This window comes from Stenella coeruleoalba (assembly GCF_951394435.1).
Source record: "Stenella coeruleoalba genome assembly, chromosome: 5".
NCBI lineage: Eukaryota > Metazoa > Chordata > Mammalia > Artiodactyla > Delphinidae > Stenella > Stenella coeruleoalba.
In genome coordinates, this window is record NC_137150.1 from 84,574,924 (window position 1) to 84,587,928 (window position 13,005).

General features: G+C 41.6%; 1 protein-coding gene across 1 annotated transcript in view; it reads left to right on the forward strand.

Moving 5' to 3' along the window:
• The first annotated feature begins 10 nt into the window (after nucleotides 1-10).
• The window catches only part of CCDC191 (coiled-coil domain containing 191), a 102,843-nt gene continuing 89,848 nt past the window's right edge, over nucleotides 11-13,005 (forward strand). Inside the window, exons 1-3 of the mRNA XM_079921874.1 lie at nucleotides 11-338; nucleotides 2,811-2,849; nucleotides 6,859-7,000. Of these exons, the coding sequence (XP_079778000.1) occupies nucleotides 246-338; nucleotides 2,811-2,849; nucleotides 6,859-7,000 (274 nt within the window). The 5' untranslated portion in view covers nucleotides 11-245. The remainder of the gene's footprint in view (nucleotides 339-2,810; nucleotides 2,850-6,858; nucleotides 7,001-13,005) is intronic.

The following is a 13,005-nucleotide window of genomic DNA, read 5'->3' on the forward strand; positions in this document are numbered from 1 at the left end:
AGGCAAAGGTAATTGAAAATGAGCTTCGGTGTTTGCAAGGCCGAGGGACTGCTACCGTCGCCATAGGTAACTGAGCACACACGTTCCGCCTGCGCAAAGCCTCCTGGGAGTGGTGGTTCGACGGCGCCCCACACCTGCAGTCTTCGTGGGCAGAGGAACTACAACTCCCAGGGAGACCCGGAAGCAGTCTAGGCAAAGGAGCGGTTGTTTCAGCTTTGGCCGAAGTCCGGCCCTGAGCCTGGAAAATGCTTCTAGCGCCCCAGGAAAGGACCTCCTCAAGGGAGAGGTCGGGGCTGAATGGATGGAAACAGTTTACAAGGAAGCCGAGTCTCACCAAGGTGATCCATTCCTATCGGGAGCTCTTGGAGAGGAGAGGGGAGGGGAGGCGGGGACCGGCCCTAAGGCCAGCCGCAGCCCCACCTGCGCGTCCTCCCTCTTGCCCCAGGGGCATCATTACCTGGTCCGCTCCTGCCATGACCCACTGAGAGCCAGCACTGCGCTAAGTGAAGGGGGCCTAGGAACTTTGGGGCTTGGTTACCTTACGGCTTTGATGGGCAGCGTCGTGGAAGAACTGTTTCCATCTAACGCTTTTCTCAAAAACCGGAGAGTCTTGATAGTGCTCATCCCGGTGAAGAGAATTCGAGAGCTATCCCGGCTCCCCACTACTCCTGGTTTTAGGGAAGTTCCCACACGGTTTCATTTCTTTTTCTTTTCTTTTCTTTCATTCTTCTTCTTCTTCTTCTTCTTCTTTTTTTAATGTTTTGCAAATCATAGGAAACTTCTTTGTTGGAGGGGTAAGATCTTCACCTTAAGTCCTCGGCCTCATATTCCTCCCCTTCTAGTTTTACATAAAGTATCTAAAATGAACTCAGAAATGCAAGTGCATATTGACTATATCAATACTTGATTCACTTGAAAATCTAAATTGTAGAAACAGTCAAAAATAGATCCTCTTTATATTTGCCACCTTCTTTGATGCATTAGCATCCAAAGACATGGAAAACTGATAACCCCACTGTAAACTTGAAACGTGTAAATGACATGTGAAAAGTCACAGTCACACGGAGTGTGCTTTATACAGACTACTTTTTTTTTTAATTAATTAATTTCTTTATTTTTGGCTGCATTGGGTCTTCGTTGCTGCGCGCGGGCTTTTCTCTAGTTGTGGCGACAAGGGTCTACTCTTCGTTGCAGTTCGCGGGCTTCTCATTGCAGTGGCTTCTCTTGTTGTGGAGCTCGGGCTCTAGGTGCTTGGGCTTCAGTAGTTGTGGCTCGCGGGATCTAGAGTGCAGGCTCAGTAGTTGTGGCGCATGGGCTTAGCTGCTCTGCGGCATGTGGGATCTTCCCGGAGCACGGCTCGAACCCGTGTCCCCTGCACTGGCAGGCGGATTCTCAACCACTGCACCACCAGGGAAGCCCCACAGACTACTTTTTTAACAGTCACAAAAATGAGTGCTTTAAATGTAAATGGGAGTACCAAATGGAGGACTTCTCAGCTTACAGCTGTTTTCACCCTTAAGTTACCCCTCCTTAAAAAATATTCGGTAGACATGTGGCGTTTCTGTGGCCCCTAGGCAATTGTGCTTGCAGGTTATTCTAAATATACCAGCTAAATAATGCACTGGACATACTTTACTTGGTGAATATCTTGCGCCAGATGCTGGAGTGTGCAGACTGGAGCATTAAAGAGACTTGGAAACAGAGTCTGCTCCTGTTGTACCAGTTCCATAATAGATTGGATCCCAAGTAGGTTATGGGTATAAACTTGATGATGAAAGGTAAAAACTGGGGACAGTTTTGGGGACCCCAAAAGGAAAGTTTTTGCTGCTAGTGCTCATTGTTACTACCTAGAGGATAGAAAGGTAAAAAACAAGAGATCCTTGAGGTTCAGTTGTGTTTGAATAGGATCAGCTGTTTCTTTGTTGCAGCGACAAAATTATTCAGCAGTACAGCTGCATTAATTAGTTATCTGTAAGGTGCTTTGTAGGGGAAGTGTTATATAAGTGAAGGATAGTATTATACCTTTCCCTCCTGTATGTGTCAGCATGCTCGTTTAGATATTCCCTTATTTATTGAAAAACCCACCTAAATTATTAGCAAAGCAAATACCTCTATTTGTTAAGTTGCTATTAGAGGGAATTCTGCAAACTTCTGAGACTTAACAGAGAGTGAAGAAAGCAGGTGTCCTACTGGTCTGATTTCTAATTTCAGATTAATATCTGACTGACCTGGGTAGAAATTTATGTGATTTCTGCCTCATTTTTGCTCTGTAAAACAGTGGAAGATTGGTTATCCCTCACTCTACCCCCCATTTCTTATTGGACCAAACAATATCCTTGCTCTAGGTAAATACAAGTTACTCATGAAAAGAGGGGTCTGGGGAGAGGCGCACACCTTTCTCCAAGCAGATTTGTTTCCATGACACTTGAATAACCTGGCTAATTAATCAGTGCTTATTTGGGTTTTTATAAGGAATATTATATGTAGCATTCCTCTATCTTGGCTCTTAACCCTGGGGAGCTTTAAAAAAATACTGACACATGGGCCCTACCCCAGACCAATTAAATCAGAATCTGGAGATGGGCCTAAGTAAGAGATAAAGCAGTCAGAAGTTATTCCAGAGAAGGCTTCGTGTTTTCTTCATCCTACCAGCATTCTGTATTTTTTTTGTTGCTGAACTTTCTAATGCAATGCTTTGGGGAAAGACTAAAGGACGTTTGTCCACAGCCTTCAACCAGAAAGACAAATTAAAATGGCAAAGTTGATAGATACATTGCTGGGAACTAATATTCTGTATATATTTTCTACAGCCTGTGTTTGACCCTGACAATGTGGAACACTGGATTAAGGTAAGGATATTTCATAATTAAGATAGAAAGAGAATTAAGAGTCACACATAGTCAGATGGAATAGGAATACTAATAGGTCTCCATTTTGCGTATATTTTGCTGTTTTCATTCCCGTGTGACTATATATGTTGCCTTAGTTTTGTACTGTAGTACATTTTCATGATTTTGTGGCTTCTATAAAAGCATGAATGACAAGATAACAGGTAGACATCCCTTTCAAATGCCATGAGGATCATCTGAAGAGGATTAAAGGAGGAGGGGAGGAGAAGCCTTAGGAGAGGACATTGTGGCTTTCCCCAGATAATTGGAAAGAACGTACTGTAGTTACATTGACCTGTGGGACCAATACAATAGGTAAAAGCTATGCATGCATCACAAGTAAGAATCTTCTAGTAACTAAAGCAATCCAAAAATGGAGTGGGCATTCTTCTAAACAGATGGATTTTCTATCACTAGAGGTATTCAAGTGGGTTCTAAGTGGTCACTTAATGTTAGGGCTAATGAGGAATATGTTTGAGCGTTGAGTGGGGGTGGTGGATGGTGGTGGATTGTGTTAGATAACCTCTGAGGTCTCTTCCAGGCCTGAGACGTATATTTTTGAGTCCAAGTACCATTTAAGTTGAAAGTACCATTAAACCACTTCTGGTGCGTGCCTCCGAGTGTCATTTTGGCAACTTGCCATACTCATTTGTGTACGACCTGTTTCAAAATCATGTAGTATCTTCCTGGGAAAATATCCTTCTGCCTGGTAGTATTTTGAAGAGCTATTACTTATCAAAATTGACAGGCATTATGAGCACCAGGCCAGGTGGAACCTAGGACAGATATAATCACTGTTAACCATTTTTTCATCCAGCCAGTATTTATTAAGTTCCTGCCAAGTACTAGCCCACTATGTTGGGCACCGGAAGTAAAACAGTGCATGGGACAGGTACAGTTTCTGCCCTCCCAGAGTTTATAGTCCAGTGGGGGGCTAAACAACTTACTTTAAATTGTTGGGAGAATTAAGGATGCAGTGGAAGCTCATGGCGTGGGGCGCTCATATAAATGGGGCCAGGGAAGCTTCCTGGCTCCTGCAGAAAGCCTGACTTAGAAGACAATAAAATGGGTCCACTGTCATGGAGGCTAACCTCTAGGAAGCCCACTTCTCAGTCTCCATCAGGCTCAGCTTGCGTGTCAGTGTTGAAAGTCAGAATGCCAAGCCTTTGCAGGGCTTAATTGTACATTTAGTCACCGTCTCCTCCAGAGGGGAAGATTTGGGTAAAATAAAAGGATAAAATTCTGCTGTGACTTGTCCGCACCATTTTCCTCTTTAAAGCTGTTGTCAGCCAGCTTGACTTGGTTAGATTTTATCATTCCTCTAAAACTTCTGCAGTAGCTCTTTCTCCATTATACCCTCAAATCTCCCATCTAGAAAAAAATCAAGAAGTTCTCATTTCACCATGCAGTCCATTCTGATTGCCATACTATTTCTTTTTCCTTTCCAGTATTTTTGGATGTATAGCCTGGACTCCTTGCCTTTGTGTTTTTATTATCCTCTTGTGTCCGAAATTATTTTCCTTCAGTTTCTACTTCTTACCACTCCACAGAAAGTTGTCATAAATGACTTCCCGAGTAAATCCAGTGGCCCGTTCTTTGTCCTCAAACTTTTTCAGGTCTGTTTGATACAGTTATCATTTTTTTATTCTAGTTATCACTTTTTTATTCTAGAAATTCTCTCCTCCATTACCTTTTCGTGACACTGTTTCCTCTTGCTTCTCTTTTTTTTTTTTCGCAGTATGCGGGCCTCTCACTGTTGTGGCCTCTCCCATTGCGGAGCACAGGCTCCGGACGCGGAGGCTCAGCGGCCATGGCTCACGGGCCTAGCCGCTCTGCGGCATGTGGGATCTTCCCGGACCCGGGCACGAACCCGTGTCCCCTGCATCGGCAGGTGGACTCTCAACCACTGCGCCACCAGGGAAGCCCCCCTCTTGCTTCTCTTAATACCTCTCTGTTCACTCCTCTGTCTTCTTGTCTGATTTTATTCCCTAATATATTCCAACTCTGGGTGTACCCTAAACTGTTACAACTTCTAGAACTAAGATTTCCAAATCCACTTGAGTGGACCACTCACTCAAAATGGAAGAGGGGGACATATATGGAAAGATAATGTGGGAAACAGATCTCTCCAGAGTGACCTCATAAAGAGTAAGTGATACTTTCTTGACTCTAACCCTGATTAGATCATTTTTCTTCTGATTCATATCTTTTCCCATATGTTCTATTTTCTACATCTTTTTCAAGTTACCCTTGCCTTTTCAACTTTATTCCTGTGCTTCTGTCTAATTCAAACTTAGTATACGAAACCTTTGAGAGTTTAAAAGGCAAAGCCCATGGCAGGTTTTGACAGTTGTACTACCAGTCTTTCCACGAAGGGCATGAGGAAAAATCATTTTCAAAATAGGTCAGACAACAACATAAACTATGGGAAAGTGTGGCTTTTTTGAATAACTCTTTAACATAGTCATTCTTTAACAAACATTGATGGGGCATCTGTCATATACCAAGCACTGTTCTAGGTGCTAGGGGTTTCACGCATGAAAAAGACAAAAATCCCTGCTTATGTTCGAGTTAGGGGAGACGATAAATGATAAAATATGTTATAAGTGCTACAGAGAAAGTCAGAACTGCCAAGGGAAACTGGGAGAGCCAGGAGGGTGTTTACAATTCTTTAAGGGGTAGTCAGAGCGGGCCTTGCTACGAAGGTGACATTTGAGTAAAGACTTGAGGAGGGAAGGGAAAGAGTAGTACAGCCTTCTGGAGGAGAGCAGTCAGAGGGAAAGAAAGCACAGAGGCTGAGGTGGGAATGCACTTGGCACGTTTAAGGAGGAATAAACAAGGAAGTCAGAGTGGCTGAGGTAGAGTGAGCAGTGGCAGGAGCGGCCAGCGAGCTTAGAGAGCGCACAAGGGCCTGATGTTGGAGGACCACGGAGTGTGTCATGAGGACTTCGACTTTTGTTCTGAGGGAGCTAGGGAACCATTGAAGGGTTTTGAGTGTAGTTAACAGGAGACGGCTTTCATTTTAAAAGGGTTTCTCTGCCTGCTGTGGTGGGAGACTATTCCAGAAAACGTGTCAGGAGACGTTGGTGCCTTGGACCAGGGTGATAGCACTGGAGGTAACAAGAAGGGGTCATCTTCTGGATATATTTTGAAATTAGAGTCAACAGATTTCCTGACAGATTGTGTGTGGGATAACAGAGAGTGGATTCAAGAAGGCCTCCAAGATTTTTGTCCTGATGAACTGAAAGAATAGAGTTGTCACTACCTGAGTTGGAAGGCTAGGAACACAACAGGCATGGAGAAAAACCAGCTTGTGGGGTGAGGGGTGAAGTCGGGGGTTAATTGTAAAATACACTTTTTATACCATGCAGGTAAACCAAAACGCCAGGAGTTTGACCACCTCTGCTAATCCCTTCCCCGTTCCTGTGGATTTGGCCATACTTTTACTAGATTCTCACTGTTGAGTTAAAATATTCCTGATTACTGCAGTTCAATGACTCTGTTTATCCCACTTTTTTTGAACTTACAGTTTCCCTAATATATGATGGGAAGTTCCTTTCAGAGGTAGTAATTTGAGGAAGTGTAGCTACCTGCCTGTGGTTCATATTCATATGCAAGTCCTAGTGACATGGAAACTAATAAAATATTATATATTTTTTAAAATAAAATATCCAGGTGTCAGGATCCCATTACTAATGCTCTAAACAAAAGTTATCTAAAGCTTAAATTACCTTTTGTTCAAATATAAACATTGTGAACACCTGTTAAAACTTGGTAAAATACTGTAATTAATTGCATATTTAATGAATGAAATTATTTAGGGTGGATGTTTAAACCTCAGAGTTCCTTTAAAAATGGAAAAATGAAAGTATCTTGGTAGTTGGTAGAAAATCAGATTCTTAAATACGAGAGAAATTCTTTAACCCTGAAGAAAGCTGTCATCTTAGTGGATTTTTTCTTTTTTCTAAAGAGAGTGGAGAAAGCTTCAGAATTTGCAGTTTCAAAAGCATTTTCTGCTGGAAATTCAGATTTATCCAGAAGGCTTTGGAACCAAATTGTAGATTTGGAAACACCTGAGCAAATAGAGGATCATGATGAAGTCTATGCAGAAGGTAAGAGAATACATTTTTTGCTGCAATGTTAACAATTCTTTGGAGTACAACTTACTAAAGTGTAACTCATAATGTATTTCAAAGTATGAAATGAAAGCTTTTCTTTCTCTTGTTCTTAATTTTTCTTTGTTTCTACTTCCCTGAAGCTAATTTACTCTAACTCCAATATTACAAGTCAGTTACATTTAAGGCTTATTTTGTCTCTTGAAGTAGAACCACATCCAGAGGCAGTTTTGACATAACACAGTTATCTAGTAAGTGTAACATATTAATCCTGTGGCACAGAGGGCAGCTTGTTAACTTGATCTACTATCATATAGATAATCTGACCACTAGTTTATAAATCAACTTTGTTCCTTATGAAGAGAGTCTAAAGCTGACCTCACCTCCCTGCCTCTGCAAAACATTTACTCCTCTGGAATTCAGTATTTTAGTTACTGATGCCGTGAGGAACTCCACTGTTTACGGATGAAAAGATCAGGAGGGACCAGCAAAGAAGACTGGAAAGGAGAGGCCCCTGAGGTAGGAGGAAAGCCAGGGTGCCATGTCCTGGAAGCCAATTTCCATTTGGATCATTTATGTCTCCAGTTTTTCAGATTGTTTCTTCATTTATTCAACATATATATTAACTTGTTACTCTGTGCCAGGTACTATTTTAGGCACTGGAAGAGCAGGTTATGAACAAGAGATGAAGTCCTTGCTTTCATGGAGTATACATTCTAGAGTGGGAATAAATAAAACGAAAACTAAATGGTCAGTTAGTGATAAGTCATCCGAGTTTGGACCTGAATAACAAGAAAGAGCCAGGTGAGCTGTGATGGAGGAAGAGCATCCCAGGCAGTGGGAAAGGTGGCATCAAGAATTAAAGTACAGAGAGACCTTCAAGATGGCAGAGGAGTAAGACGTGCAGATCACCTTCCTCCCCACAAATACATCAGAAATGCATCTACATGTGGAACAACTCCTACAGAACACCTACTGAATGCTGGCAGAAGACCTCAGACCTCCCAAAAGGCAAGAAACTCCCCACGTACCTGGGTAGGGCAAAAGAAAAAAGAATAAACAGAGACAAAAGGATAGGGATGGGACCTGCCCCTCGGGAAGGGATCTATGAAGGAGGAAAAGTTCCCACACACTAGCAAGCCCCTTCACTGGCAGACACAGGGGCTGGCAGGGGGAAGCTTCGGAGCCACAGAGGAGAGTGCAGCAACAGTGGTGCGGAGGGCAAAGCAGAGAGATTCCCACACATAGGATCAGTGCCGACCAGCACTCACCAGCCCGAGTCTTGTCTGCTCACCCGCCGGGGTGGGTGGGGGCTGGGAGCTGAGGCTTGGGCTTCGGTCACATCCCAGGGAGAGGGCTGGGGTTGGCTGCGTGAACACAGTCTGAAGGGGTTAGTGCACCACAGCTAGCCGGGAGGGAGTCTGGGAAAAAGTCTAGAACTGCCTAAGAGGCAAGAGACCATTGTTTTGGGGTACGCGAGGAGAGGAGATTCAGAGCACTGCCTAAACAAGCTCCAGAGACGGGCACGAGCCATGGCTACCAGCGCGGACCCCAGAGATGGGCATGAAATGCTAAGGCTGCTGCTGCAGCCCCCAAGAAGCCTGTGTGCAAGCACAGATCACTATCCACACCTCCCCTCCTGGGAGCCCATGCAGCCCACCAATGCCGGGGTCCTGAGATCCAGGGACAACTTCCCCAGGAGAACACATGGCACGCCTCAGGCTGTTGCAACATCACGCTAGCCTCTGCCACTGCAGGCTCACCCTGCATTCTGAACCTCTCCCTCCTCCAAGCCTGAGTGAGCCAGAGGCCCCTAACCAACTGCTACTTTAACCCCATCCTGTCTGAGTGGGGAACATATGCCCTTGGCGGCCTACACGCAGAGGTGTGGCAAAATCCAAAGCTGAACCCCAGGAGCTGTGCGAACAAAGAAGAGAAAGGGAAATTTCTCCCAGCAGCCTCAGGAGCATCAGATTAAATCTCCACAATCAACTTGATGTACCCTGCATCTCTGGAATACCTGAAAAGAACAAATCATCCCAAAATTGAGGCGGTGGACTTTGGGAGCAACTGTAGACTTGGAGTTTACTTTCTGCATCTAATTTGTTTTTCGTTTTATGTTTATCGTAGTTTAGTATTTAGAGTTTATTATCATTGTTAGATTTGTTTTATTGATTTGGTTGCTCCCTTCCTTTTTTCTTTTTATGTATGTATATTTTTTTTTTCCTTTTCTCTTTTTGTAAGTGTGTATGTGTATGCCTCTTTCTGTGATTTTGTCTTCATAGCTTTGCTTTTATCATTTGTCCTAGATTTCTGTCTGTTTGTTTGTTTGTTTTTAGTATAATTTTTAGCACTGGTTCTCATTGGTGGCTTTGTTTTTTGGTTTGATTGCTCTCTTCTTTCTTTCTTTTTTTTTTCTTTTTTTAAAACTTTTTTTATTTCTAATAATTTTTAAATTATTTTTTATTTTAATAAGTTTATTATATTTTTTCTTTCTTTCCTTCTTTTCTTCTACTTTTTCGTCTGAGCCATGTGTCTGACATGGTCTTGGTGCTCCAGCCAGATGTCAGGCCTGTGCCTCTGAGGCGGGAGAGCTAAGTTCAGGACATTGGTCCACCAGAGACCTCCCGGCTCCATGTAATAACAAACAGTGAAAGCTCTCCCAGAAATCTCCAACCCAACACTAACACCCAGCTCCACTCAGTGACCAGCAAGCTACAGTGCTGGACACCCTATGCCAAACAAGTAGCAAGACAGGAACACAACCCCACCCATTAGCAGAGAGGCTGCCTAAAATCATAAAAAGGTCACAGACACCCCAAAACACATCACTGGATGAGGTCCTGCCCATCAGAAAGACAAGATCCAGCCTCATCCACCAGAACACAGACACCAGTCCCCTCTACCAGGAAGCCTACACAACCCACTGAACCAACCTTAGCCACTGGGGGCAGACACCAAAAACAACGGGAACTACAAACCTGCAGCCTGCAAAAAGAAGACCCCAGACACAGGAAGTTAAGCAAAATGAGAAGACAGAGAAACACACAGCAGATGAAGGAGCAAGGCAAAAACCCACCAGACCAAACAGATGAAGAGGAAATAGGCAGTCTACCTGAAAAAGAATTCAGAGTAATGATAGGAAAGATGATCCAAAATCTTGGAAATAGAATGTGGAAAATACAAGAAACGTTTAACAAGGACCTACAAGAACTAAAGAGAAAACAAACAACAATGAACAACACAATAAATGAAATTTAAAATTCTCTAAAAGAAATCAATAGCAGAGTAACTGAGAAAGAAGAACAGATAAGTGACCTGGAAGATAAAATAGTGGAAATAACTACCGCAGAGCAGAATAAAGAAAAAAAAATGTAAAGAACTGAAGACAGTCTCAGACACCTCTGGGACAGCATTAAATGCACCAACATTCTAATTATAGGGGTCCCAGAAAAAGAGGAGAAAAAGAAAGGGACTGAGAAAATATTTGAAGAGATTATAGTTAAAAACTTCCCTAATATGGGAACGGAAATAATCAATCAAGTCCAGGAAGAGCAGAGAGTCCCGTACAGGACAAATCCAAGGAGAAACATGCCAAGACACATATTAATCAAACTATGATAAATTAAATACAAAGAAAAAGTATTAAAAGCAGCAAGGGAAAAACAACAAATAACATACAAGGGAATCCCCATAAGGTTAACAGCTGACCTTTCAGCAGAAACTCTGCAAGCCAGAAATAGAAAATATAAACAGAATATAATATAATTTATTTATATTATATATAAATATTTATATATTTATGTTTATATAATATATATAAGTGTTTATATAATATAAACAAATAGAAAATATAAACAGACCAATCACAAACACTGTAATTGAGACTGTGATTAAAAATCTTCCAAGAAACAAAAGCCCACGACCAGATGGCTTCACAGGTGACTTCTATCAAACATTTAGAGAAGAGCTAACACCTATCCTTCTCAAACTCTTCCAAAATATAGCAGAGGGAGAAACACTCCCAAACTCATTCTATGAGGCCACCATCACCCTGATATCAAAAGTAGGCAAAGATGTCACAAAGAAAGAAAACTAAAGGCCAATATCACTGATGAACACAGATGCAAAATACTAGCAAACAGAATCAAACAGCACATTTAAAGGATCATACACCATGATCAAGTGGGGTTTATCCCAGGAATGCAAGGATTCTTCAATGTATGCAAGTCAATCAATGTGATACACCATATTAACAAACTGAAGCATAAAAACCATATGATCATCTCAATAGATGCAAAAGAGCTTTTGACAAAATTCAACACCCATTTATGATAAAAACCCTCCAGAAAGTAGGCATAGAGAGAGCCTACCTCAACATAATAAAGGCCATATATGACAAACCCACAGCCAACATCATTCTCAATGGTGAAAAACTGAAACCATTTCCACTAAGATCAGGAACTGAACAAGACAAGGTTGTCCACTCTCACCACTATTATTCAACATAGTTTGGAAATTTTAGCCACAGCAATCAGAGAAGTAAAAGAAATAGAAGTAATCCAAATCAGAAAAGAAGAAGTAAAGCTGTCACTGTTTGCAGATGACATGATACTATACATAGAGAATCCTAAAGCTGCTACCAGAAATCTACTAGAGCTAATCAATGAATTTGATAAAGTAGCAGGATACAAAATTAACGCACAGAAATCTCTTGCATTCCTATACACTAATGATGAAAAATCTGAAGGAGAAATTAAGGAAACACTCCCATTTACCATTGCTACAGAAAGAATAAAATACCTAGGAGTAAACCTAACGAAGGAGGAAAAAGACCTGTATGTAGAAAACTATAAGACACTGATGAAAGAAATTAAAGATGATGCAAACAGTTGGAGACATATACCATGTTCTTGGATTGGAAGAATCAACATTGTGAAAATGACTATACTACCCAAAGCAGTCTACAGATTCAATGCAATCCCTATACTACTACCAATGGCATTTTCATAGATCTAGAACAAAAAATTTCACAATTTGTATGGAGACACAAAAGACTCCGAATAGCCAAAGCAATCTTGAGAAAGAAAAACATAGCTGGAGGAATCAGGCTCTCAGACTTCAGACTATGCTACAGAGCTACAGTAATCAAGACAGTATGGTACTGGCACGAAAACAGAAATATAGGTCAATGGAACAGGATAGAAAACCCAGAGATAAACCCACACACATATGGTCACCTTTTTTTGATAAAGGAGGCAAGAATATACGATGGAGAAGACAGCCTCTTCAATAAGTGGTGCTGGGAAAACTGGACAGGTACATGTAAAAGAATGAAATTAGAACACTCCTTAACACCATACACAAAAATAAACTCAAAATGGATTAAAGACCTAAATGTAAGACCAGACACTACAAAACTCTTAGAGGAAAACATAGGTAGAACACTCTGACATAAATCACAGCAAGATCCTTTTTGACCCACTTCCTAGAGAAATGGAAATAAAAACAAAAATAAACAAATGGGACCTAATGAAACTTAAAAGATTTTGCACAGCAAAGGAAACCATAAACAAGGTGAAAATACAAACCTCAGAATGGGTGAAAATGTTTGTAAATGAAGCAACTGACAAAGGATTAATCTCCAAAATTTACAAACAGCTCATGCAGTTCAAAATCAAAAAAAACAAACAACCCAATCCAAAAATAGGCACAAGACCTAAATAGACGTTTCTCCAAAGAAGATATACAGATTGCCAACAAACACGTGAAAGGATGCTCAACATCAGTAATCACTAGAGAAATGCAAATCAAAACTACAATGAGGTATCACCTCATATCAGTCAGAATGGCCATCATCAAAAAATCTACAAGCGTGTGGAGAAAAGGGAACCCTCTTGCACTGTTGGTGGGAATGTAAATTGATACAGCCACTATGGAGAACAGTATGGAGGTTCCTTAAAAAACTAAAAATAGAACTACCATATGACCCAGCAATCCCA